The sequence below is a fragment of the Phyllostomus discolor genome, chromosome 14 (assembly GCF_004126475.2).
Source record: "Phyllostomus discolor isolate MPI-MPIP mPhyDis1 chromosome 14, mPhyDis1.pri.v3, whole genome shotgun sequence".
Lineage (NCBI taxonomy): Eukaryota > Metazoa > Chordata > Mammalia > Chiroptera > Phyllostomidae > Phyllostomus > Phyllostomus discolor.
The window spans coordinates 18,707,334-18,731,503 of NC_040916.2; the positions used below are offsets into that span (position 1 = coordinate 18,707,334).

The 24,170-nt window shown below is 44.8% G+C and overlaps 1 protein-coding gene across 2 annotated transcripts in view; it reads right to left on the reverse strand.

Moving 5' to 3' along the window:
* RALGPS2 (Ral GEF with PH domain and SH3 binding motif 2) overlaps positions 1–24,170 on the reverse strand; it is a 118,257-nt gene that overhangs the window by 83,464 nt on the left and 10,623 nt on the right. For both annotated transcript variants that reach the window (XM_028530947.2, XM_028530946.2), the window contains exons 2-3: positions 4,079–4,224; positions 458–562 (exon numbers count right to left, since the gene is read on the reverse strand). In XM_028530947.2, the coding sequence (XP_028386748.1) occupies positions 458–562; positions 4,079–4,135 (162 nt within the window). In that variant the 5' untranslated portion in view covers positions 4,136–4,224. The remainder of the gene's footprint in view (positions 1–457; positions 563–4,078; positions 4,225–24,170) is intronic.

Sequence of the window (24,170 nt, forward strand, 5' to 3'; positions counted from 1 at the left end):
ATTTATGGCAGTTAAGAAAAAAAAAGGTTTTCTGGGTAACTTTCACGATATTGCAATAATGCCTTTAACTTTCATTTTTGCATTTTTTTAATTTATAAAAAAGTAGAAATACTTCTGACATGTCAATCAAGTACTGCTGGCTCGGGCAGATGGTACAGGGAGGGATTACGAAAGCAATGACCACGAAGGTAAATACTTTCTACTTACCAAGCTGAGAGTGAAATTTATGGAGCTGCTCTAGAAGTATTTACAGCTCTTCTACCCCCTGCCCCCCGCCACTTTATCCCTCTGCGTGCTCCATCACTGGGCTACTCTCCTGTTAATTCCCACACCCAGCTCGCTCCCTCCCTCCTTCCCTTTTCACCATCTCCTCTGCTCATCCCACAAATTCTAACTCGACAGCACGGATACATAAATTATGTGCAACAACCGGAGAAAGGAGAGCCGGGAGGCTTACCGCATATTCTTCTGGTGTAACCTTAAGAACATCGAATACCACGGCATCAAAGCTTTTCTTCAATTCAGAACCCTTGTCACTTAATGATTCAGAACTGCTACTTTTCTGTTAAATTAAAAGAAAATGCAACCATTTTAATACTGTCTCAAGTCAACATCACAAAAACCAGAGTGACATTAAAAACTGAGGAAACTGAGCCCTGGCTGGTGTGGCTCAGTGGACTGAGCGCTGGCTGGTGAACCGAAGGGTCACAGGTTTGATTCCCAGTCACGGGAATTCCCACATGTCTGAATTGCAGGCCACGTCCCCAGTAGGGGGGGCACGAGAGGCAACCACACACTGATGTTTCTCCCTCTCTCTTTCTCTCTCCCTTTCCCTTCTTCTAAAGTAAACGTACCTATTTGAAAGTACCTATTTTCAAATAGGGTAAAGGGTAGTTAGGAGAGAAAGATACACCTATTTATAATTTTTAAACTAATTTTTACTAAGGAAAAGAGATATTATTGTCATAACATACACCACCAAAACCTTTCAGAACTCCATTAATTAAATAATCCCATCTTATTTGTGAAGTGAATGCCTGTCTGTGATGGTATAATTGATACTGTCCTTCCTATTTGATTACAGATCTAAGTATTTCCAGCTTTAAGCTTGCTGTTTTAAGTTTAAATTTGCTGTTGCTTCATGTAGAACCAGAAAGGGTGGCTTTTGGCTCTGAAAATCTTATTTCTGTTCAATTTCCACTTCTCTGTACCACGAGATAAAAATGTATTCTGCATCATCTGGCTGAAAAAAAGAGCATCATCACTGGAATATTTAGAAAAAACTCTCCTAACGGCGGCAGAAAATCAGGCTACAGTTAAGGACACACACAAAAAAAACTGACCGAAGTTTCAGTAATGAAGGTACAATGGATGTCAGCCTGCCAGCTGCTTTTATAATCACTTCTGAGCACTTGCCACTGTGGCTCATTTCTACTCCCCGCCCCCCTTGGGGAGCAGCTGATTATCAACACTGTCACAAAGGAAGGGATCCACCGTTAATTTTGCAAAGTTCTTAACCCCCAATTACTTCAATGATTTCTTCTGCTCCCCTTCCTCCTTCTGGCAGTCCCAGGTCGCGTACGCCGCACCTTCTGTCACTGTCCCCAGTTCTCGGATATTTTGTTCCACTTTCTCTCTGATTGTACTTGGGGAAGTTCCCGCCGACACCTCTCCAGGCTCACTGACTCTTTCCTCGACTCTGCACGCCACCTGTCCGTGCGCGCTGCCCGTTTTTTCCGTCTTCCCACGAGAGCCCCCACCCAGCACTGCTGGTCGTGGTGAATCCCGGTCTGATCATTCCCGAGCCTCTGCCGTATCTCAGCCTGGTTCTGCTGCTGGCTCTGTCTCTTCAGACTGTTTGTTCTTTCCTTTTAGCTGGCACTACAGTTTATCGAAGGCCAGACGCGATGTATCGAGGAACGGAGGTGAAAAGGCCCACAGCGCAGGGGCCTATGTTTATCGGAGTGGCAGTTACGCTCTGTTTACTCTGCGTTGCTGCTGGAGGTGCCCCAGTGTCCCGTGTCCCCTGGTGCCCTTGTTCTTCTCCCACCCACTGTCTCTGGGTTTCTCTAGAAATTCCTCCTCAGCTGGAGTCTGGGCCGGGCAGCTCTCCCAGCTCCACTCCTCGACTCCACAGCAGCCCTGCCGATGCGGTGGATGCGGTGATGCGGTGTGAGGTGAGAAGCCTTCCTCAGCCCCACAGTCAGGTCCTTCACCGAGCCTGTGCCCCTGGGCCGTGCCCTTCTCAGGTGCTTCTCAGAGCCCCTCCTCCCCTCACAAAGCCGGATAGGGAGGCTAGAGCGGTTCAAAAGCAGAAAAGCCCCCACCTGTTTAGGGGATCAGAAGACCTTCCTGAAAGTATCACATCTGAAGCAGACTTTGAAAGCCAGACAAAATGTTATTTTTTGTGCAGAGTGAGAAGGGAACATCGGAGTAAGGAGAGAAATTCCAGGTAGCAAAACTGACATAGGCAGGTATGACAGAATAAGAAAAGCTAAGGTTTATACGAACCTCAGCACGATGTAGTATTCTTTTATAAGATTATTTCAAGCAGAGGAATTAGTAGTAGTTAAATTCACTAGAAAAAAAATTTAGGGCCATTCTGAGAACAGTCTTGAAAGCAAGGTTGAGGGTCATTTCCATTTAATTAGCAGGCAACGAGGAACCATGAACAGACTGGGGGGCAATAAAGTTCAGCACCGGTACTTTAAGAATACTAAAACTGAACTGCACTCAAATAGACCAAACAAAGCTGAAAACAAGTGCAAGATCAAACTAAAAGATTGTTGCAATAATCTAGACAAGGAGTAAACGACCGAGTGAAGACAGTGCTGGTAGAAACAAGGAGGAGAGGACCAGGTCCTGGAGATTAAGTGTGGGCACAGGCTCTAAGGTGGCTGCCAAGGACCTCTGTCTCTCTGCAGCCACGCCCTCGTGGGATCCTCCAGACCTGAGCGATTGTGGGCGGGCCTGTGACAGGAGCAGCAGGGAGGACGGGATGGGGTGTCCAGGATTGCGTCACAGACGGCAGTCTGGCATGCAGGCCGGCTCTCCCAGGTCGTGGTGAGAGAACGGCAGTGGTGGGCCAAGGCGCAGTGGGGAATGAGAGACCTGAACATCTGAGCTCACTGGCGGGGGCGATGGTGGTGCTGTTAACGGAAGTCACAAGAGGGGCTGGGCTGTTTTCCTTCCACATTGGCAGCAGCACCTGACCTTGTTCATACTCTAAGTCAAATGCCCGGTCCATCAGAAACACTTCGTGACATTCGTGAGGGAAGCCAGAGCTAGAGATAACAATACGGACACCATCTGCACGAGAAAAGTAGTGCAAGCCACAGACTTAGACTAATTTCCATGATAGCAAGGCCCAAGTAACTGGCTGGAGCAAAATGGAGCTGAAGTTATTAAAGACATTTGAGACCAAGGTGTTAGAAGGGTCATTATTCTCAAGTTATATAATAAGAGAAAAATAAAGGAAAAACTCAGAGGCTCGATGCTGAAAGCTATTATGGGAAGCAGGCAAGTACCCTAGGTTTACAGACACAACAAAATAGAACAAAACCAGAAGACATTAATGAGGGAGGCGAGACCCGGTTCCACCTCCGCCGCCTTCTCTGCCCTCTGAGCCACGTGCTGGGCAGCCCGGCCCACGCTCCTGCCTGGTGGCTCTTGATTCTCTTCCCAAGGGTTTGGAATCAAGGGGTCTCGACAGTATCCAGACTTACATAATTCCAAACAAAAGAATCTTCCTTTGCTTTACTTTTACCATTGCCCTCAAGGTTCACGTACAGTAAAAACATGCACGAAAGAAATTCTAAGTGTCCTTCAAAACTAAACCTGTGAAAGGATTTTAAGGAATCATTACCTGTCAAGCATCTTGAGTGGATAGAGATTAGCTGTTGCTAAGATGCTCAGGGAACATGTGAAGGGTACAATTAAAGCTTTTTTTTTTTTCCCCAACTAAAAAACGTGTAGTCCTTTTTTCAAGTTCTGGTTTAAATCTGTGACCAACCATCACCCTTGGCAAGTCAGACCCTCAGGGCAGGAACTCCACCATGAGACCCCGCCCACGGCTTACCTCGGAAGCGGTTGCCGCGGTGTTCGCACCGCTCGCCTGCCCGTTGGTCAGGTCCATCTCCCCGCAACATCCGCCCGGCGCTGGGCTGCCGGCACGGACGACGGACTGGCTGCTTCACGTCCAAGCCCACACATACATCATTGTTCCTGTGAAAACAAGCAGGAAATCTTAAAAGTGTGTTTAGTTATCACAGGATGTTTAAGGAAACAAATCCATGCCTATCGCTATGTCAAGAAATAGATTTTTCAACTACACTTAACTATTTTTTAAGATTTTATTTATTGATTTTTAGAGAGAGGGGAAGGGAGGGAGAAAGAGAAAGGAGAGACATCAGTGTGTGGTTGCCTCTCACACGCCCCCCACTGGGGACCTGGCCAGCAACCCAGGCATGTGCCCTGGCTGGGAATTGAACCAGCCACCCTCTGGTTCACCAGCCTGAGCTCAATCCACTGAGCCACAGCAGCCAGGGTGTATTACTTCACAGAGCTGCGATGAGAAGATATGATTTCATATCTGCAAAGCACCTAAAACAGTGCTGGCACATGGTAACTGTGTTGTTATGATGATGCGTATTTCGTCTACTATCTACTTAATCCACACAAAGCTTAAAAGCAATTCGGTCTGTAATTAAAGAAGACAAAAAACTCAGAAATACACCTCTGGCAAAATACATGCTGGTGGGCATCGCCAAACCCTAACTGCAGACCTGTGAGCGAGAACGCCCCAACTCTGCTTCCCAGACGCATCGCAGCAAGCTTGTAGTTTTCAGATGCTCGGGGTCGCTGCTGGCGGCGGCAACCTTTGGGCGCCGCTTACACTTGTCTTCATTTCTTCAGACATATGCTCGGTAGCAGCTCGGAGCAAAACGCTCTGCTTGTTTTTTTTCTTTAATTAAAAAAATGTATTAGAAATGATGGTCTCTAAAACCATTTAGACTTCACTTAGAAAAATCAATGTGAAAACGACTAGACAGAGGAATACTTTAACTTCCTCCAATCCCCAGTATTTCATTTTATAAGCACCACTACCCTAACAATACTATTAAGATCAATTTATATTTACACTGCTACATAAGATGAGCTTAAAAGCCCAAATCCTCTCTGAAGGCAACACTCAGTTTGCAATGAAATGTTTTTAAATAATTTCATTTCATTCCACAGTCTATGCATATATGGATACGGATTCCCAAGTCAAGAGTGCCCCCTAGTGTTAAGAAAAATATTTTAATTAAATTGTCCAAGGAAATGTATCCTTCATCTACCTTCTATATCAAATACATAAATTTTATTACTATCATTTACTGAAAAAGAGGTAATACAGATCAGGATTAAACATTAATACTTTTGTAAACTACAACAGTAAAGATTCAAGTTTCCTCAGCCTACTTTTAATTAAAATGTCATTTGTAATAGTCCATGAAAATTAAGGTAATATTAAAATCAATTATGTTTTTAGTAAAAAAAAAAAAAAGTACAGCAGAGCATACCTTAAAAAAATCCTACTCATAACTACTGGGTTGGCCAAAAAATCTGTTTAATCTTTTCCATAAAATAAAAGACACGTTTTTTCATTTTCACCAATAACTTTATTGATTTGGATACTGTGAGTATGTTGGCCATCTCCCACGTGGCATAATGTTGACTGTTCTCAATTCATGTCTTGACCTGACTGCTGTCAACTTCAACAGGTCCACCCGACCGTGGAACGTCATCCAGCAAGAAATCTCCAGCAGGAAACTTTGCAAACCGCTTTTGATCACACGCTCCATCAATCACAGCACCTTCAATCAATCACAGCACCTTCCCCACGCACCGCGCAAATCGGTTTTTTTTTTTTTTTTGCATTTCAGCTGTGTTTTTATCTTTCTTGTAATAATGAAGCATAACACGGTGACAATGGTGCATATTTTCTTCTATCTTCAATATTAAAATGGCTACATAAAAATTTGCCATGTTCGTTTTTTTTAATACACACTGATATGACAGCTGTCGAAATAGAATCTAAGAAAATTGTTTCGAATGAAGTTAAACTACAGCCACAGAGCCTTACAGAAAAAAAACCAAACCAACTTTCAGCCAGCCCAACATTTATGGATGCACCATGTCCACAATATTTTCTACTGTTTAAGGACAACAAAGCCTCATGTGACACCATAAAAACACTGTAAGTCCTAAAAGTTTACTTTTTCGTTTATGCTTCCAGACCTTTAGGTGCTATGCAGATAGAAAAGTTCAAATTAAGCAACACAGTCACACGCTTTACTGTTATGTATTTTCCTAGGGCTACACGTGGCCACCGACATCGCAACAGAGCTTTCGTGATTACGTTCGGCATTTCTTTCTCACTCTCTTCTGAAACTTCGGAAGACAGTTAATCTGACTGACTTTGGGGTTTAAGTCCCAATATAGGCATGCACATTACTTCTTCTCAAGTAACACACGTTCTAATAGGAAATCTGAAATGTGCAGACACAGCTCCTTGCTTGAGGCCACAGAACTACGTGATCAAGCTGTAGGCACTTAGCCTCCCGACTCCCCACCTTCGCAATGTCTCCCCACCAGGAAACCCATGCTTCTGAAATACGTGAACAAGGGGTTAGGGTGACAATGTCTCTCTAATTAATCTGATCTCACTTCAGAGTGCCAGTTACATATTCTTCCATAAAACAATTTATGCTATCATCATTAGAAATATGATGCTAGGCACCATAGTTTTTACACAACACTCTAGAATAAGCAACAATAAGGAAAGTGGTAGTGAAAGGCAACTGATTAGTGCAATTTCTCTGGAAACATGAAGACCATACAGAACTGATATGGCTCATACACTTTGGCTTAAAATTTTCAGTCCTGGAAATTCATCTTATCAAAACTGGAGAAAAAGAAAAAACTACATTGATAAAGCTACTCAAACACTATTTATAATAGTGTGGACCAGAAGCACCTTTAATGCCTTTGTACATAATCACATTAAAAACTCAAGTGGACAATTAAAAAGAAAGAGGAAAATAGAAGTGACAGGTTCAAAAGAAACAAGAACTTCTTGTTACTGTAGTCTTACAAGTTTCGTGGGGAAAAAAGTAATAGGGTAAGATGAAAACACTGTAATTGCAATTCACTGTGTACAAAGGAGTTATCACAGAGCTTGCTTTCCTTAAAAATTTATTTTTAAACCAATATTAATGATACGTTTTCTACTGAACGGCCTCTATGTCACAGCACCAAGGCAAGCTCACGTCTGCAAGTGTGACAGCGAAACCTGCACGGCCTCCTTAATATTGCTAACCTAAGGAAACGGGAGATTACCCCCAACTCCCTAGTACTGTGTTTCCAGAACTCACAGTCATCACTGATTTTGTCTGCAACGTTAACTGATACTGAGCTATTCTGAGAAAAGTTTAATGAAAACATGTGACTGCCTCTTAAAAACCACTCTGGTAGGATATTAATAAGCAAGACCACGCTTCCTCTTTGCCGCCCTGGAAAAGGGCAGGTCAGCACAAAGGAGAAAGAAAGGGGCTCTCACACGCACCAGGGACACGGAGCTCCCCGGGGCCTCCCACGGAGAGGCCGCCGGTCTCCTGCCACTGCTGGTGCCTGCTCTGCTCTTGTCAAAGCTCCACGCCTGTATGTCTGCACTGATTTGTTTACCGACCTCTCCTTAATAAACTTTGAGTTCCTCAATGTTAAAGACACCTATTTATAGCAAGACACGAGAGAAGAAGCACTATTTTTCACTCAGGCACATGAACTCACTACCTGACCTCCGATTACCAGCACCCGTTTCACCATCGTCTGTTGAGAGGATGAATGATGGAGCAAAGCAGTCATTACACGACCGTCCAATTAACAGCAAACATATAGAAACATACAGAGAACGGCAATCAAATAATCAATACACACAGAACTACACGTGCTTACTACAATGAGGATTTCTATTTCCAGCAACATGGCTGACAGAACGATGCAGAAATCTCTGTACTGCAAAAGAAATTTGGAAATGGGACCTTGAATTTTGATACCAGTAGGACAGAAAAGACAATCAAGAGAAGAGAATGGAACTGAGACCCATACACAATCCTTCCCACTCCCCCCACCCCCTACACCTTTACCTAGAATAATGCTGAAAGATTGACAGTTACCCCATCAGTGATAATAGTCTATTTTTAAAAATGTATACTGGTACGGGAAGGTAAGGAAGCATCTGTGTTGGCTTGGGCTTAACATGGAGGATGGAGGAGGGAGTCTACAAATTTGTCTACAAAATGAAAGTGTGCAATCCTAGACATGCTTCAGCACAGACACAGAATCTGCATTTATACTACCCGCATGGTCCAAGACCCTCAAGACAAGGAATTCACATTAAACATGCTCACAAGCCAGGAGGACCCCCAAAGCCCAGGGCAGATGAAGGGAACGACAGTTTCGGGAGGGGGGAACATTCTTTGAACCCAGGCCATGTGGGACTCCCACAGATAAAGCCCCATTGGCAAGATCAAAATAAAAATTTACCACTCTGTAAACAAACAACCCACTGTGAGTAAGAACAGGAAACACATCAGTTACTAGGATTGTCACCTGAGAACTTCGGGTGAAAAATGACCAGATCCGAGGCTGTCAAACGGGAAAGATTAACATTGGCAGCCTTCAAGGAGGAAACTGAAGACACGCAAGGTGGTGTGAAAAAGAGAGACAGCCGTCGTAAGAGGACCAAATCTGAAAATGTTAAAAGAATATAAAGTCATTGGAGAATTGAGCATCAGATTAAACGCACCTCAAGAGAGAGTTATGAAGGAGAATAGAAAAATAAAATTATGCAAAAGTTCTGTACAAAGAATTAATGACATGGGAAAACCTGAAGAGAGAGTAAGGGAATGAAAACTGGGATAGTACGATGGTAACACAGCCTGAGACCAGTTCCAGAGGGAAGCGGGACCACGAAAGGCCCTCTTAAGGAGATAAAGGCCCACGAGCTTCCAGAGCACAAGAAAGATATCTGTCTTCATATTAAGGAATCACAAGCCTTGGGCAGGATAGATAAATAGTTGTATTCTATATACATCACTTTGTTTAACAAGCAAGTGGCTGGGCTGCCCCACCCCAGCGAACATCTAAGGCTCCACCCCTCACTATGTAACAGGCATGCTGAGACCAAAAAAAACAAAAAACAAAAAACAAAAAAAAAGGCCCAAATGAAAGAACAGATCAAATTCTAGAATAAATACAACTAAGTGATGAAGAGATAGCCAACCTATCAGATGCACAGTTCAAAGCACTGGTGAGCAGGATGCTCACAGAATTGGTTGAATTTGGTCACAAATTAGATGAAAAAATGAAGGTTACACTAAGTGAAATAAAGGAAAATGTACAGGGAACCAACAGTGATGGGAAGGAAAACGGGACTCAACAATGTGGACCAGAAGGAAGAAGGAAACATCCAATCAGAAACGAATGAAGAAATAAGAATTCAAAAAATGGGGAGAGGCTTAGGAACCTCCAGGACATCTTTAAACATTTCAATGTCTGAATTATAGGGCTAACAGAAGGAGAAGAGGAAGAGCAACAAGTGGAAAAGTTATTTGAAAAAATAATAAAGGAGAACTTCTCCATTCTGGCAAAGGAAATAGACTCCCAGGAAGTCCAGGAAGCTCAGAGAGTCCCAAAGAAGTTGGAGCCAAGGAGGAACACACCAAGGCACATCATAATTACATTACCCAAAATGAAAGATAAGGAGAGAATCTTAAAAGCTGCAAGACAAAATGAGAAGAGTTACCTACAAAGGAGTTCCCATCAGACTGTCAGCTGATTTCTCAAAAGAGACCTTACAGGCAAGAAGGGGCTGGAAAGAAGTATTCCAAGTCATGAAAGGCAAGGACCTACATCCCAGATTGCTCTATCCAGCAAAGCTCTCATTTAGAATGGAAGGGCAGATAAGTGCTTCTCAGATAAGGTCAAGTTAAGGGAGCTCATCATCACCAAGCCCTTATTTAATGAAATGTTAAAGGGACTTATCTAAGAAAAAGAAGATAAAAAACATGTAAGTAAAATGACAGCAACCTCACAATTATGAACAACCACACCTAAAACAAAACCAAAAGCAAACTAAGTAAACAACTAGAACAGGAACAGAACCACAGAAATGGAGATCACATGGAGGGTTAGCAACAGGACAATCGGAAGAGGAGAGAGGGGGGAAAGGTACAGAGAATAAGTGGCATAGATGGCAGGCAGAAACTAGACAGGGGGAGGGTAAGAATAGTATGGGAAATGTAGAAGCTAAAGAACTTCTAAGTATGACACATGGACATGAACTAAAGGGTGGAATGTGGAATGTGGGTGGGAGGGGGTGTGCAGGGTGGAGGGGAGTGAAGGGGGGAAATGGGACAACTGTAATAACATAATCAATAAAATATATTAATAAAATAAAAAGCAAGAGGGATAAGGCCCTGTACTTGCACAGGAACAAAGTCAAATGGAAAGCTCAGCAGGACCGACTGACACTGAAGAAAATGAAGCATCTTCGAAGTGCCCAGAGAATTCCATACCCAGCTAAACTCTCATTCAAGAGAAGGTAAAATAAAGGCATTTTTAGACAAAGAAAGAACTGACCACAAAATTAGTCCTTAGGGATACACAGCGAAAAGGAGGGAGGAAAGGAGGACAGATGAACAGAAAAATGACACAGGGCAGGCAGGTAAACTGATGAAGGTCAAACAGGAAAAAACCCCAGGACAGAACAGGGGGTGGGAAGCGCGGAGGGGAGGGGAAGGGGACGAGGGGACGCGAGGAGGAGGAGGAAAAGAAGGAGGGCAGCAGTAAAGAGCATGTAAAAGGCTGTCCCTGTTCTGTTCAAGCCTGGACACAGCTGGAAGCGGAAAGAGCAGGAAAAGAGGGAACCGGAGAACGCTGCGGCTGGTTCCACTGTGATTCAGCTTCAGCAGCCTCACGATTCCTGCGGGAGGACCGATGTTCACCAGTGACGTTAGGTTTACAAAGCAAGACAAGTGGAAGGGCGGGAAGAAAGGAGAAGCAAAAACACCGTGAACAAGGCACACATTTGAAAGGAAGGATGGCCCAAGGGAGGTGCAAGTGCGGAGTGCTGGCCTGCCTGCCGGAGAGAGCCTTTCTGAGGAGCTCTGGAGAGGTTCAAACCAGGGCCAGGGCCAGACTGTGGAGGGTGTCATTTGTCAACCAGGAATTCAGATAGACGGGACTGGCACCAGGAATCATCAGAGGTTTCTGCGGAGGGCAATGACCTCGGGAATCGGGAATCGGAAAACCAGTTCTCCAAGCTTTAACCTGCCAGGGGAAGGCCACTGGGCTCTGGAGCAGATGAGCAGTGAACGAGACGTTCCCACCCGAGGCAGCAAGGCAGGAGGCACCGGAAGCCCCAAGCAAGCCCCCGCCCACCTGAGCCTCTCCAGTCCCGCCCTCCAGGGCTCTCTCCCTACCGCTGCCTGCACCAAGCCTCCTGTGGTCACACCACACCTCCTTACCGTCAGTCCCCACTGCCCGTCTCCAGCTCAAGATCTCTGATATTTAAATGAAAAAAAATAAGAAAAAAAAAAAAAGCCACCAGAATCCACAGAATTGACAAATAACTTCCCCCCCCCCCCCCGGCCCAGGAGCAGAGGAAGCGGTTCAGTGGGGAAGCAGGAGCGGGACAAGACTCCGCCTAGGACTTTAACCAGGCGTGTTACGCTGGGTAAATCACTTAATCTCTGAACTTTGCTTTCTTCTTTTATATGAAGTTGGAGATATTAAAATGTACCTCAGAGAGAGTCTGTGAGAATTAAATGCGATCACACAGAGGGGAAAAAAGCTGAGGCACCTAGAATGGTGTGCTATGACGGAAAGAACACAGACTCTGGGGTCAGGAAGCCCTGGGTTCGGATCCTGGGCTGGGCCCTGCGGGCCGGCTGGGAGACCTCGGGCAAGGAGCTCAGCACAGGCTCCAAGTCTCCCTTTCAGTGAAGTGGCTTAACAAGAAAAGCAAAAACAAAGGAAAAAACAGACTAACAGACTTCTAAGGCTTCTTCTACTTCTAAATTCTGGAAACACATGAAATTTCCAATACAAATTAATGGATGAAAAAAGCGAGTAAACTATCTTCTAAATTAAGCATTTTGAAAGCGTATTTAAAAACAAGCACACTGAAAATTTACTAAATGATCCAACGAATTTTACTTTAAAAAAATCACGTCCTGAAAAGAAGTCCTAAACCAGTAAGCATGCTTACTAATAATAACTGTGCTCTCTGGACAAGAAGATAAGTCTGCAAATAGTCTGCCTTACTAACTCATTGGATTTAACGACCAGACTAGAGATAGCGCTTCACTTGTTGACTAACTTCAAAGTGTAGATCAATCGTAAACGTTGTAAGTTATTTTATGAACTTACTCAGAAGTACCCAGCTTGAAACTATTCCACTGACCCTTAGCAGTACAGTATACACGAGTAAGAAATTCTTCATTGGGAACCCACGGCCAGCAAGCACGTTTCAAACAACAGCCGTCCACACCCGGGAGCTAAGAAGACAAGCTCCAGAGAGACCTGCATCTCCACCAGCAACCACAGGGGCAGGGCGGCAAGTTCACACGCCACCCAGGCTGCCGGGGGGAGAAACACTGACAATGTCTAGCTCCACCTACACATCTAGAAGTCTCGTGTCAAAAGCACTAAATAAATTCTACCGCAGCAAGAATGTTTACTAGATCACTTGCCAACTTACAGTTAAACATCTATATCTAGTTTGCAGACATGTATTTTATTTCTAAATATTTCAGGTACATATTGCAGATCTGTGAGAAAGATGATTTGCAAAACCAAGTAAGCTAAGACCTTCACTTAGAAGAAAAAAGACAAAGCAGACAATGCTGATGTGCCTTAATGTTCATGTCCAATGCACCTTAGCAGCCCTACTAGAATGCGTATAGTAAGTAAGGGCAACGAAAAGAAACCGACCCACTTAAAATGCACCTCACCATCTATAAAATAGATGTTACGTTATTTCTCCAAGTAAAACTCTCAGTGGCACTACTTTAAAAACTCACTTGGATTAAAATGGTTTTACCTTAATCAGTTAAAAACTCTACACACAAGTCTTTTAGATACAACTCTGTTGTGTTTGCACTGAATTGTAGAGGTGATGGATGATCCATTCCCGCACTGGCCCGCATCTGCACACACAGCTTCCATTTCCATGGTACCCAAAGGGCCGAAAACCGAACACTTCCAGTGGAAGACAGACTTCCAAGTTACTAAATATCAAATGGGGGGAACTCTATTAAATGATGCCTTTAAAGGTTACGCTCCACCTGCAGCAGAGAAGAGCAGCTGAAGATAATTTGCCGAGTGATCCTAACACATAAGGGCTCTGAGATGCCGCATGTGGCCTGGCCCAAAGTATAAACGTAGGTGAACCAGAAGTTCAGAAAACAAAGAGGCAGTTGCGTGCAGAAATAACCTGCGCTTGTGCAAAAGTGTATGTTTTGTTTCGTGCATTTTCATTTTGGGTGGTGTGTGTGCACATTTGGGCCCGATGTTCCACTCAGAACGCTAGCCCACACGAGTGGCATGAACTCCTAACACTACCTATTTTATTTGGAAAAAAAAAAACCCCAAACCCACTAAACATACTGTACAATATTAGCAACTAAAACATGAAAACTCTCCAAACGAATCAGAAAGAGATCTGTAAGTTTAGTGAATGTGCGCCACCGCAGGCCCAGCAACAGTCAGAGGAAGGAACCAGCCCGAGAGGTCCCAGCAGTGGACAGAAAACAGCACTGTGGGTACACGCCGGGGGGGCGGGGCAGACAGACATCAGGGCTCCCATCGGAGCCAAGGTTTTGAGGAGGCAGCAGCAGCACGGCTCATGCACGCAGCAGCTCCCAAAGCCGCAAGATGAAAGAAGGGGCCCAGAGAGAAGGGCGACGAAACAGCCCGGACACCAAAGAGGTTCTTGTACCTGCACGTGGTCTCGACTTATCATCACAGAAGAATCCACAGGCAGAGGCTTTGACACAAGGGAACACTGGGCGACCACTAAAATATCGTGGAAGAAAACTCAGTGACACCTGGGAACACAGTCACGGTGTACTGGGAAACGAAGAAAGCAATTTTCCAAGCAGTACTTAGGGTGTGACACCCTTTGGCTGCACCATCGTTATTATTATTATAGCACATTATACAGCATGTAACCAGCATCCACCGAAATGCGACTATCTCCAAGTTCCCAAGTCAGTGTTTTCCTCTCGGCTTACCTATATATTTTTTAACTTTCTACAAACATTTTAATTAGGAGAAAGTACAGAAAGTGTTCTCCCACAGATTGCTTAGTAGTTGCAAGAAGGGAAATAAGGAACTAGACTGCGTGGGTCAAGACTACCGTCACCAGTGAGGACGGACAGACGCCTTGCGCCTGCGAGCGATGCTCCGGGAAAGACACGGTGTCACTCGTGGCCATGTGGCCGAGCTGGGACCGCATGCCCCGAATCTCACCCCGAGGAACCCCCCGTAGGAGCATCCGTTAAAAACGGCAGCGTTATGAGGCACAAAGAAAGTCATCACAAGTTCAAGGGGAAAGAGGGAGGCCCGCCGAAGGCCCCACATCAGAGGGCAGTCAATGCCGCCCAGGACATATGTCACTGGGCCAGCTCATAACATGGGATACGGACCTCGAGGGAAAGTACTGCTGCCAGTTTCCTGAATTTGACAAAGCGCTCTGCGTTTGCAGAAGAGAATAATTTTGTTCTTAAGAAATACAGTTGAAGCCCTGGCTGGCGTAGCTCAGTGGATTGAGCGCGGGCTTCGAACCAAAGTGTCACAGGTTCGATTCCCCTCAGGGCACATGCCTGGGTTGCAGGCCACGGCCCCCAGCAACTGCACATTCATGTTTCTCTCTCTTTCTCCCTCCCTTCCCTCTCTAAAAATAAATAAATAAATCTTAAAAAAAAAAAAGAAATACAGTTGAAGCATTACAAGGTGAAGGGGAATGAGGGAGGCAAACTAATCTCAGATACTTCAGAAAAAACAGCCCGGACACGCTCCCGGGAGACAGGAGTGAGTGAGGAGAGCGCACCTGGGACAAGACGCCAACCGCCGGTGGACGTGTGCAAAGGGTGCGCTGCTTTGCTCTCTCTGGTGCTCTCACAGCCTTCCTGTGAGCTGGGGATTATTTCAAAAGGAAAAGGCGGGGAACCCTGTAAATTGTGTGGAATTTTACAGAAGCTTCTCAACTTAAACACGTGCAACTTGCAAAATTCCACAGGAACTAAGAAAGCTACGATCCAATCAAGGGTCCAGCTCCACCCACCCACAGGTGGCCTCAGCGGGCGCTTGTGTCCCTTCTGCCCTCAGGGCCCGCGAGCAGCCTTTTGGAGCGAAGCTGCAGGGACACGCAGACACTTGTGCCTCCTGCCAACACGACGGATAGTGCCGGTGAGTATGACTTAGGAGCTGGAATGTCCTTCGGACCTGTCAGCCTGGGGGACATTTCAAACCCCCAAGTCTCCCCATGTTTCAGTGTTCACCCCCTCATCCCAGGACACGCCCCACACCCCACTACCCAAGGAGAGTCACGTCACGGCTGCGGTAATTTACCATGAAGCGATGGGGAAGTGTCCTTCACATGCTCTTCGAGGATGAAGGAAAGGGAGGGCAGAGGACAGAAGGGGGGGAGGGGGAGTGAGTTTATTTACCCGCTGCTTTACGCCAGCCCCCTGGTTTCCCAGAGACGGTGGCGATCCGAGGGGAGGCCGTGTGGAGCAGCCGAGCTCACATAACCAGCTAATGGCAGGGGTAGGTCGCGAGCGAGGCTTCTGTTTGCTGATCCTCAGCACTTTCTGCAAAGCCCAATTACGCTCTCCCCACCAACCCTCAATTACACGTTTAAATACGGTGGAAATGCGCGGCGTGGCAGGGGCAAAATATCTAGTTTCCCTCTTCACTTGTAATAAAATTCCTTACGGGAACAAGATGACAAAGGAAAGAGCGTGCACAGAGGCTAGAGTGGTAAAACCCTTTGTCCCTGCCATTCAGGGACGCGCCAATAGTTGGGCGTCGTATAATTAGAGGGCAAAATGTACATGAGAAGGGAGGCGTCAGGAACTCGTCTGGAGAAGTAGGTATAAAGAAAGGGCAAGGTTTGTCACAGGAAAAAAAAAAGGCTGGACTTGAACCTGTAGGCAATCAAAAGTCCGAGTCCTTATAAATGGACTATTAAATTACATGAACTTAGAAGTTTTATTCAGAAGGAGATACATACACTGAGACCACATTATTCATTCCTATAGATCAAAAGTCTCAACAAATGAATACCTATGTGACAATTTCAAGTACAAGAGACCTTTGATGTGGATTAGGGATTTGCCCCAAAACATCTCAAAAAATCCTCACATTAAGCTAGAACTAAATTGTTTTTACTCTTACAGACTTTTTTAATGATTCTAAAAATACTGAAATAAGTTACACTTACTTGCATTATCATACAAAGTGCAGAGTAGACTAATTTGCATCATGAATTTAAGCCACCATGGTATCTTACATTACACTTTTTAATTTACCCCAAACTCCTCTCCCTAGACCCATTTTCACTTCTCTTCAGCATCATCAGCATCAGGAGTCGGGTCCAGCAGCACGAAGAGTGCAGGCTGAAGGGTGTGCCTCCCGGGTGCGGGGCTGGGAGCAAAGTCATGTGGTCGGCAAAAGTAGAAATCATCTGATGTCATGCACCCTCCGAGTCATTCAGGGAACAATGAAAACGGCAAGTGTTAATCTGTGAAAGACGGAGGTCTACTCTACCGGCAACTGACTAGGCAGAGAGAGCATCAGGCACTCTAGTAGTAAAGGCCCCACCGGTCTTCCCAAAGTGACAATGCCCTTAACGACAAAACTATTTGCACAGCGAGTTACAGCTTACACACACACAGCCTAAAGTCATTTCAGCAGAAGGATTTCAAGAAATGTTGTTTTAGTAAATTTACAGCCTGGTTTTCCATTAGAACATTTTATGGAGAACCGAGAGGACTGGGTGTCTGAAGACGTTCACTGCTGCCTACGGTCTGGGGCCCCCCGGGACCAGGCAGAAAGAATTTCCTGTGTAAACACTGAGGTGTCGTGGGGAATATAACACTGTTCTTCATTTATTTTAGCAGCCCCCTGGGGACAAAAATCACTACACTCTACTTAGGGTGCTGAGGCTCAGAGAGGTCAAGAAAAGGGGTATCTCCTAAGAGCAAAAAGCCTTTCCTAGAAATTTCTGCCTTCCATCCTCCTCCCCAACCCAGCCCCCCAAAAGGAAGGCTTCCCCTACGTGTCGCATTTGCCACTACTGGCCATCAGATGTCTGGTTACTTATGTCTGCCAGAGAGGAAACGCCAGGAAAGCCTTCAAAGAGATCTGATATTTGAGATGAGTCTTAATGCACAGAAAGTGGGCAGATGGAGAGGAAATGGTGAGGACATCCCTAGCAGAAGAAATAATATTCACAAAGGCTTAAGAATGGAAGCAATCGGCATGACAGGAGAATGTTAGTTAATTCTTTGCAAAAATGTTAATTAATTCTTTGCAAAAACAAAACAACAAAACACAAGTGTGTGTGAGTGTGCATGTGTGTGTGAACACGGGACAATCCACTGCAAAGGCCGACTGGAGCCGGATCAGGAAGCACTGAGCAACGGCATGGGGAAGAAACATACACTTTATTCTCTGACTCAAGATTTCTTTCTTAACTAAGAGACCATGAAGTAAACCCTAGGGTCATGCCCTCCCCCCAAGTATGAGAACTATCTAATCCACACACACAAAAATTAATTTTCCTGGATCCACAGCTGTCAAAGGGACTCAGGGATAAAAGTGTCTAAGGGCCACCACGGGGGGTGACTGGGGGTGGGGGTGTCACAGTGTAATTACAGACCAGGGATGAGCGCTCTAACACTTTCATTCTAGAAAAGTAACCGGCAACACCTGTGGCGGGTGGCGGTTAGGGAGAGAGAGCAGTGAGCGAGCAGGAAGGAGGTTACTACCTTACACCAACCAGGAGACTGTAAGTGCGTCTTTTAAAACCTAATTCCAGAGACTTTTCAAAGGTGAACTTGCTGTAATTGACTGGCCACCTGCAGCGGGTTGTGAGCAAGGAAGGAGCTAAGCATGCCTTACCATTCTGCTTCCCGTGTGAAGTCCACGTCACTCCCTCATTCCACAGCATCATCATCAGGAAGAGCCATCAGTACCGCGGAGCAGGGGCAAGCGAAAGGAAACCACTTTCTTCCACGCGCAACCAACCAGCCACCAGGGGCAAAGGGACGAGTAGTGTCCCAAAGAGGAAATGCTGATGGTCCAGAACAGGGGCTGGCCAACTACGGCCCACCAGCCGAGTGCCGCCCTGTTTTTGTGAATGAAGCCGCACCCATTCATTTATACTGTCTATGGTTGCTTTCGGCACACAGAGGCAGACCCAAATAGGTGCGACAGTGGCTTTATGGCTTGAAAAACAGAAAAAAAAATGCCTAGAGTATTCACTATCTGGGCCTTCCCAGAAAGTGTGCCGACTTCAGGTCTGGAGTAAAAACAGGCATGCAGCATCTACCCCAGAACATGCTCCTTCAGGACAAGAGAGGGGAGCCCCGTGCAGGGAGGGCTGTGTGGCCCCATCCAGCCGTGGCGCATCCGTGCCATGGCAGCAGCAGCAAACGGCCCCTCTCAATGCGAACGTACGAAGTTCCAAGGACTGATCTGTTTGGAAAACCACAGTGCCCCACAATCCACGTGCTGAGGGCCAGTGTCCTCAGTCGGATCCAAAGCCTTGTCCCTCCTGCTCCCACTCAGATCCACCTCTGCTCTTTCCCAGGCTGCCTTTGAAAACGGAAGAAGACGACAGTCCTCAGATCCAAGCGTCACCGTGTGAAAGCACTGATCTATCTGCTCTGAGAACAGGGTCCTGCCTGTCTGTGGAACCACGGCAAAAAGGCACCTAGGTGGGCGTTTTACATTAATGAAGCTTAACTCTGATTTTCCGATTTCAAGTAGCACTAATTGTTGAAAAGGCAAACAAAAACCAAATTTTAGTCCATCGATTATACTTAAGCTCCACTGGTGGCCTCTATTAGACTGAGCTGGGAAATTATGCGTACGGTGGTGGTGATGTTTTTAACAGTTTTTCCCCCCCAAATGATATGAAAACAAATACTGCAACATATCCAAATAGATCAACTCCAGGTGGCTACACAGAAATAATTATTTCAAAAAGGAAAGTCTCATAAGCACATCAATCACCCAGACAGTCCCAAAAGTCTGAGATGTTTTCTCCCAAAGATACTTGTTCAGTGACTTGTTCTGCCAATAGGTTCAACACAGGATTCAAATAATAGGCACTTAAAGTGACTTTAGGTACTCTAACTCGGGGCTCTCAACCTCGGCACTCTTGTCACTTGGGACCACGTGATCAATCTTGTTGAGAAGGACCTGGCTGCTCAGTGAGGGCTGCCTGGCGGTCTCTGTGGCCTCTCCCCACCAGATGCCATCCACGGTTTTGGCAACCCAGTGTCCCCAAACACTGCCAGATGCCCCTGGGAGGCCAAACCACCCCGGGTTGAGAACTGCTGCTCCAAGCCATTTAAATTTCTTAATGATTCCTAAGAAAAAGACGGCAATAGACTTGTTTCTGCTTTGTGAATGTTTAAAGTAATTATGTGAAAGGTACAGTAGCAATGCATGTTATGTAAGCAGTTTTTCATAAATCTTTTATCAATTCATATCAATATTAGGATCTTCACTGTATCACTTTTAAAAAACAGCTTTAGCCCTGACCAGTGTGGCTCAGTTGGTTGCGCATCGTCCCACAAAGCAAAAAGTCCCCAGTTTCCTTCCCAGTCAGGGCACATGCCTGGGCTGCAAGGTGCAGCCTGGGTTGGGGGGTGTGAGACGATGTTTCTCTCACACTTAGATGTTTCTCTCCTCCTCCTTCTCCCTCCCTTCCCCTTTTTTGAGGTCTGTGCAGAAGGTATCCACCTATGGAATATGAAAAATAGGGAAACTTACTGAAGAAGATGCAAGACACACCTCGGTCCCCTTCAAAGCAGGCACCTGGGGTCCTAACACAGTTCTCCTGATCGCCATCAGCTGTCCTGTTCTATTTTCTTGAATCTCATCAACAGTCTGAAATCTCTTGCCTTTCAAAGGTGATTTTAGTTTGGGGAAAAGCCAGAAGTTGCAGGGTGCCAAATCTGGGCTGTAGGGGAGCTGAGTCACCTGAGTGATTTGATGCTTCCCCAAAATACTCCACACGAGGTATGATGCATGAGCAGGTGTGTTGTTGTGATGAAGCTGCCAATCATCAGTTGCCCATAGATGCAGCCTTCTGAATCATCCCTACAGTTCCCACAAAGCAATGTTCAAGCTTAATGCAAAAGCTGATGCAGATTCATTGTTCTACTTGCTCAGTCACTTTGAATGTGATGACCACACAGTACACATGCTCCCTCGGTGGCATCTACCGCCCACACTGACTAGTACAGTGAAATCACTGCGCACACATGCGCATTCCAGTCCACTCTTTTTGGCTGCCAGGTTACATCGATGTCACGCAAACTGTTCTTGTTCTGTTAACAGTGGCTGGACTTTTCCTGGGCAGACCTCCACCATCAGAAGAGTGAACACATTCTGTCGCTCGCAAGTGTCCGGCTCCTTCCACTCGGCACAGTGTATTTATTTCCAGAGTCACTGCACTGCTGTGTGTGTGAGCAAACAGTGCACGCCTTCTTACTGCCCAGTAGTACCAATGTATCATAATTTATCTACTCACCTACTGATGGGCATTTGGGTTTCCATGATTCTTACAAATAATGCTGCTGCGAATATTAGTGTACAAGTCTCTTCTCTTCAATAAATATCTAGGTACGGAATAGCCAGTGGGTTTATAGTTAATGTTTTAAGAAACAACCAAACCACTCTAAAGTGGCTGCCCTGGTTCGCAGTCCCAATAGCAAGTGGAAGTGCCAGTCCTCTCACGCCCTTTCCAACAGCAGGCGAAGCCAGTCTTTTTTTCTTTTTTAAGCTATTCTATACTACATTTGCAGTAGTTTCTGAGAGTTCTGAACATATCCTAGATATAATTAATCAGATATTTGATTGGCAAATATTTTCTCCAGCTTGTCTTTCCATTCTCTTAACAGTCTCTTTCAAAGAGCGAACATTGTGAATTTGATGAAGCTCATTCTATCAACGTGTGATTTTACGGACTGTGCTTTTGGTGTTGCACCTAAAAAATATCTGCCTAACTCGAGATCACAAAAGTGTTGTCTAAAAGTCGTATAATTTTAGGTTTTACGTCTCGGTCTATGATTCATCCTGATTTAGTTTTCCTACACAGTGCAAGACACGGGTTGAAAGTCGTCTGCCTGTCCATGGATATCCGGCCTCCCTGAACAAATGACCCTCCTTCACTGGAAGGGCCCCCGCCCCGCCCCCCAACACTGACACGCTGTTTCCTTCAGTTTTATAATGAACTGTGGTATCAGGTGGCATTAGCTCCCCAATCTGTTGGCTCTTTTACAAAGTTGTTTTTGCCATTATAGGTCTTCTCAATTTCTACGTGAATTTCAGAATCGGCCTGTCAGTTTCTACAAAAAAGCCTGTCCCAATGTTGACTGGGACTGCGGTGCGTCAACAGATGGATCCGGGGAGAAATGTCATCTCAGCAACAGTGAATCTGGCTACCCACGAACAAGGAACACCACTCCATCTATCGAAGTGTCACCTAATTTTTAACTGTGTTCAGCAACACCGTGTAGCTTTCACTATTTCATACATGCTGCCATTGTCGCCGGCACTGGTTCTATTAAATTTCAGTTCCGACTGTTCGCTGCTGGCATAAAGAAGTGCACTGATATTTATAGGCCGATCACGTTCCCCGCAGCTCCACCGAACTCACTTCATAGTTCTCGGAGTTTCACAGGTTCCATCAGACTCTCTGAGTCAATGTCATCTTCAAAAAAAGGTTCTTTTACTTCCCCCTTTCCACTCTAGACACCTTTTCTTTCTTTTTCTTGCTTGACTACTGGCTAAAACCTCCAGGACACTCTGGAACAGAAGTGGGGAGAGCAGACGACCCTGTGTCTTCTCCTTTTAAAACGACATTATCTGTCATTTTTTTCAGAGATGTCCTTTATTAGTTTGAAGTTCCTTTCTGAGTCTAATTGGCTCAGTGAAGATAAGATAGTCAGATGCTTTTTTTCTTTTTTGCATTTACTGAGATGATCGTAATTGGATAACAGAGTGAATTACACTGAATGCTTTTTAAATGTTAAACTAACCTCGCATTCCTGGAATAAACCCTACCTGCTCATGAAATAGCAGTTTTATTGTTTGAAATAAGTTGTTGCATTCAATTTGCTACAATGTGTGCAGAATTTCTGCATTTATGCTCATGTGAGATATTTCTGTGCAGTCTTCTTTTCTCATAATGTCTGTTCAGTTTGAATATGAGGGTAATACTGGCCCCCCACAGTGTTAATGAGCATGCCCACCTTTGCAATTTTCCACAAGTGTTTAAAACTGGTGTAACTCCCTCCTTAAATATTTAGCAGAATTCACTTGTGAAGTCATCTGGGCCTCGAGTTTTGTCATTGTTTTTGGTGTCCTTGTTTTTGGTGGAAATATTTTAATCACCAATTCAGTTTCTATTCCGGGCTATTCAGGCTGTCTCTTCTTGAGTGAAATCTGGCAGTACCTTCTGAAGAATCTGTCCATTTGATCTCTGCTGTAAAATTTACAGGCATACAGTTGTTCACAGCACTCTCGGTCTCCCTTTGTTATCTGCAGAATCTGTACTGACATCACCTGTCATCCCTGACGCTAACCAGTTTGGCTGCAGCTTTATCCATTTTACTGATCTTCTCCCAGAACCAGTTTCTGGTTTCGCTGATTCTGCCCATTGTGTTTCTGTTTTCTATACATCGACATTTACCACTCCCCTTCTTCCAACGACTGGTTTCATTCACCTTTTCCTCATTTCTTAAGGTGAGATCAGAGATCATTAATTTGAGGCTTTTTTTCCTTTTCTAATAGAGGCATTCAATATTATAAATTCCCCCTTAAGAAATGCTTTGGGGGCCTCTTACAAAGTCTGATATATTGTTTTCATTTTCATTCAGTATAGAACGCTTTCTAATTTCCTTCTGATCTCTTCTTTGACCCATCGGCCATTTAGAATTGTATTCATATCCAACTATTAGTAAATTTTCCATATACTGTGGAATACTACTCAGTCATAAGAAAGGATGAAATACTGCCATTTGCAATAACGTAGATGGACCTTAAAAATATTATTGTCAGAAAAAGCTAAGAACCGTGTGATTTCACTCGTATGTGGGATATAAAACCGAAACTCATAGACACGGACAACAATACGGCAGTCACCAGAGAGAACGGGGGGTGGGGTGGGGGTGGGGTGAGTAAAGGGTAAAGTAGACCAGAGATTCGGTGACAGAAGGTGATTTGACTTGGGGTGGCGGGCACACAATGCAACCTGCAGATCAGTGTCATATAAATGTACACTTGAAACCTACATGATTTTATTCATCAACGTCAACCCAATACCTTTAATTTTAATTTTCTGCTAATTTCTCGCTTAATTCCACTGTAATCAGATAACACAGGAGTTCAATCCTTTTCAATGACTGAGACATGTTTTGTGGCTCAAATCACTGCCCATCGTGGGAGCTGTTCCGTGTGCACTTAAGAGTAAAGGGAGAAAACTGTACTTGAACAATGATTAAAAAAAAAGAAGAAGAGTAAAGAGGAACATTCTGCTGCTGTTAAGTGGATTAGTCTATAAACATTAATTAGACAGATAAACTGATTAACAGTATTGCTCAGGTCCACTGTATCTTTGTGATTTTCAATACTCAGAAGAGTAGGAAATCTCCAACTAAAACTGAGGATTTGGCCGTTTCTCCTTGGACTTCACCAGTTTCTGTTTTATGTATTCTTGAGATTCTGTTATTAATGGCACAAATGTCAGAACGGTTTGTCCTCTTGATTAACCAACCTCTTTATCGTTATGCAATGACATCTTTTATCCTTGGAAATAT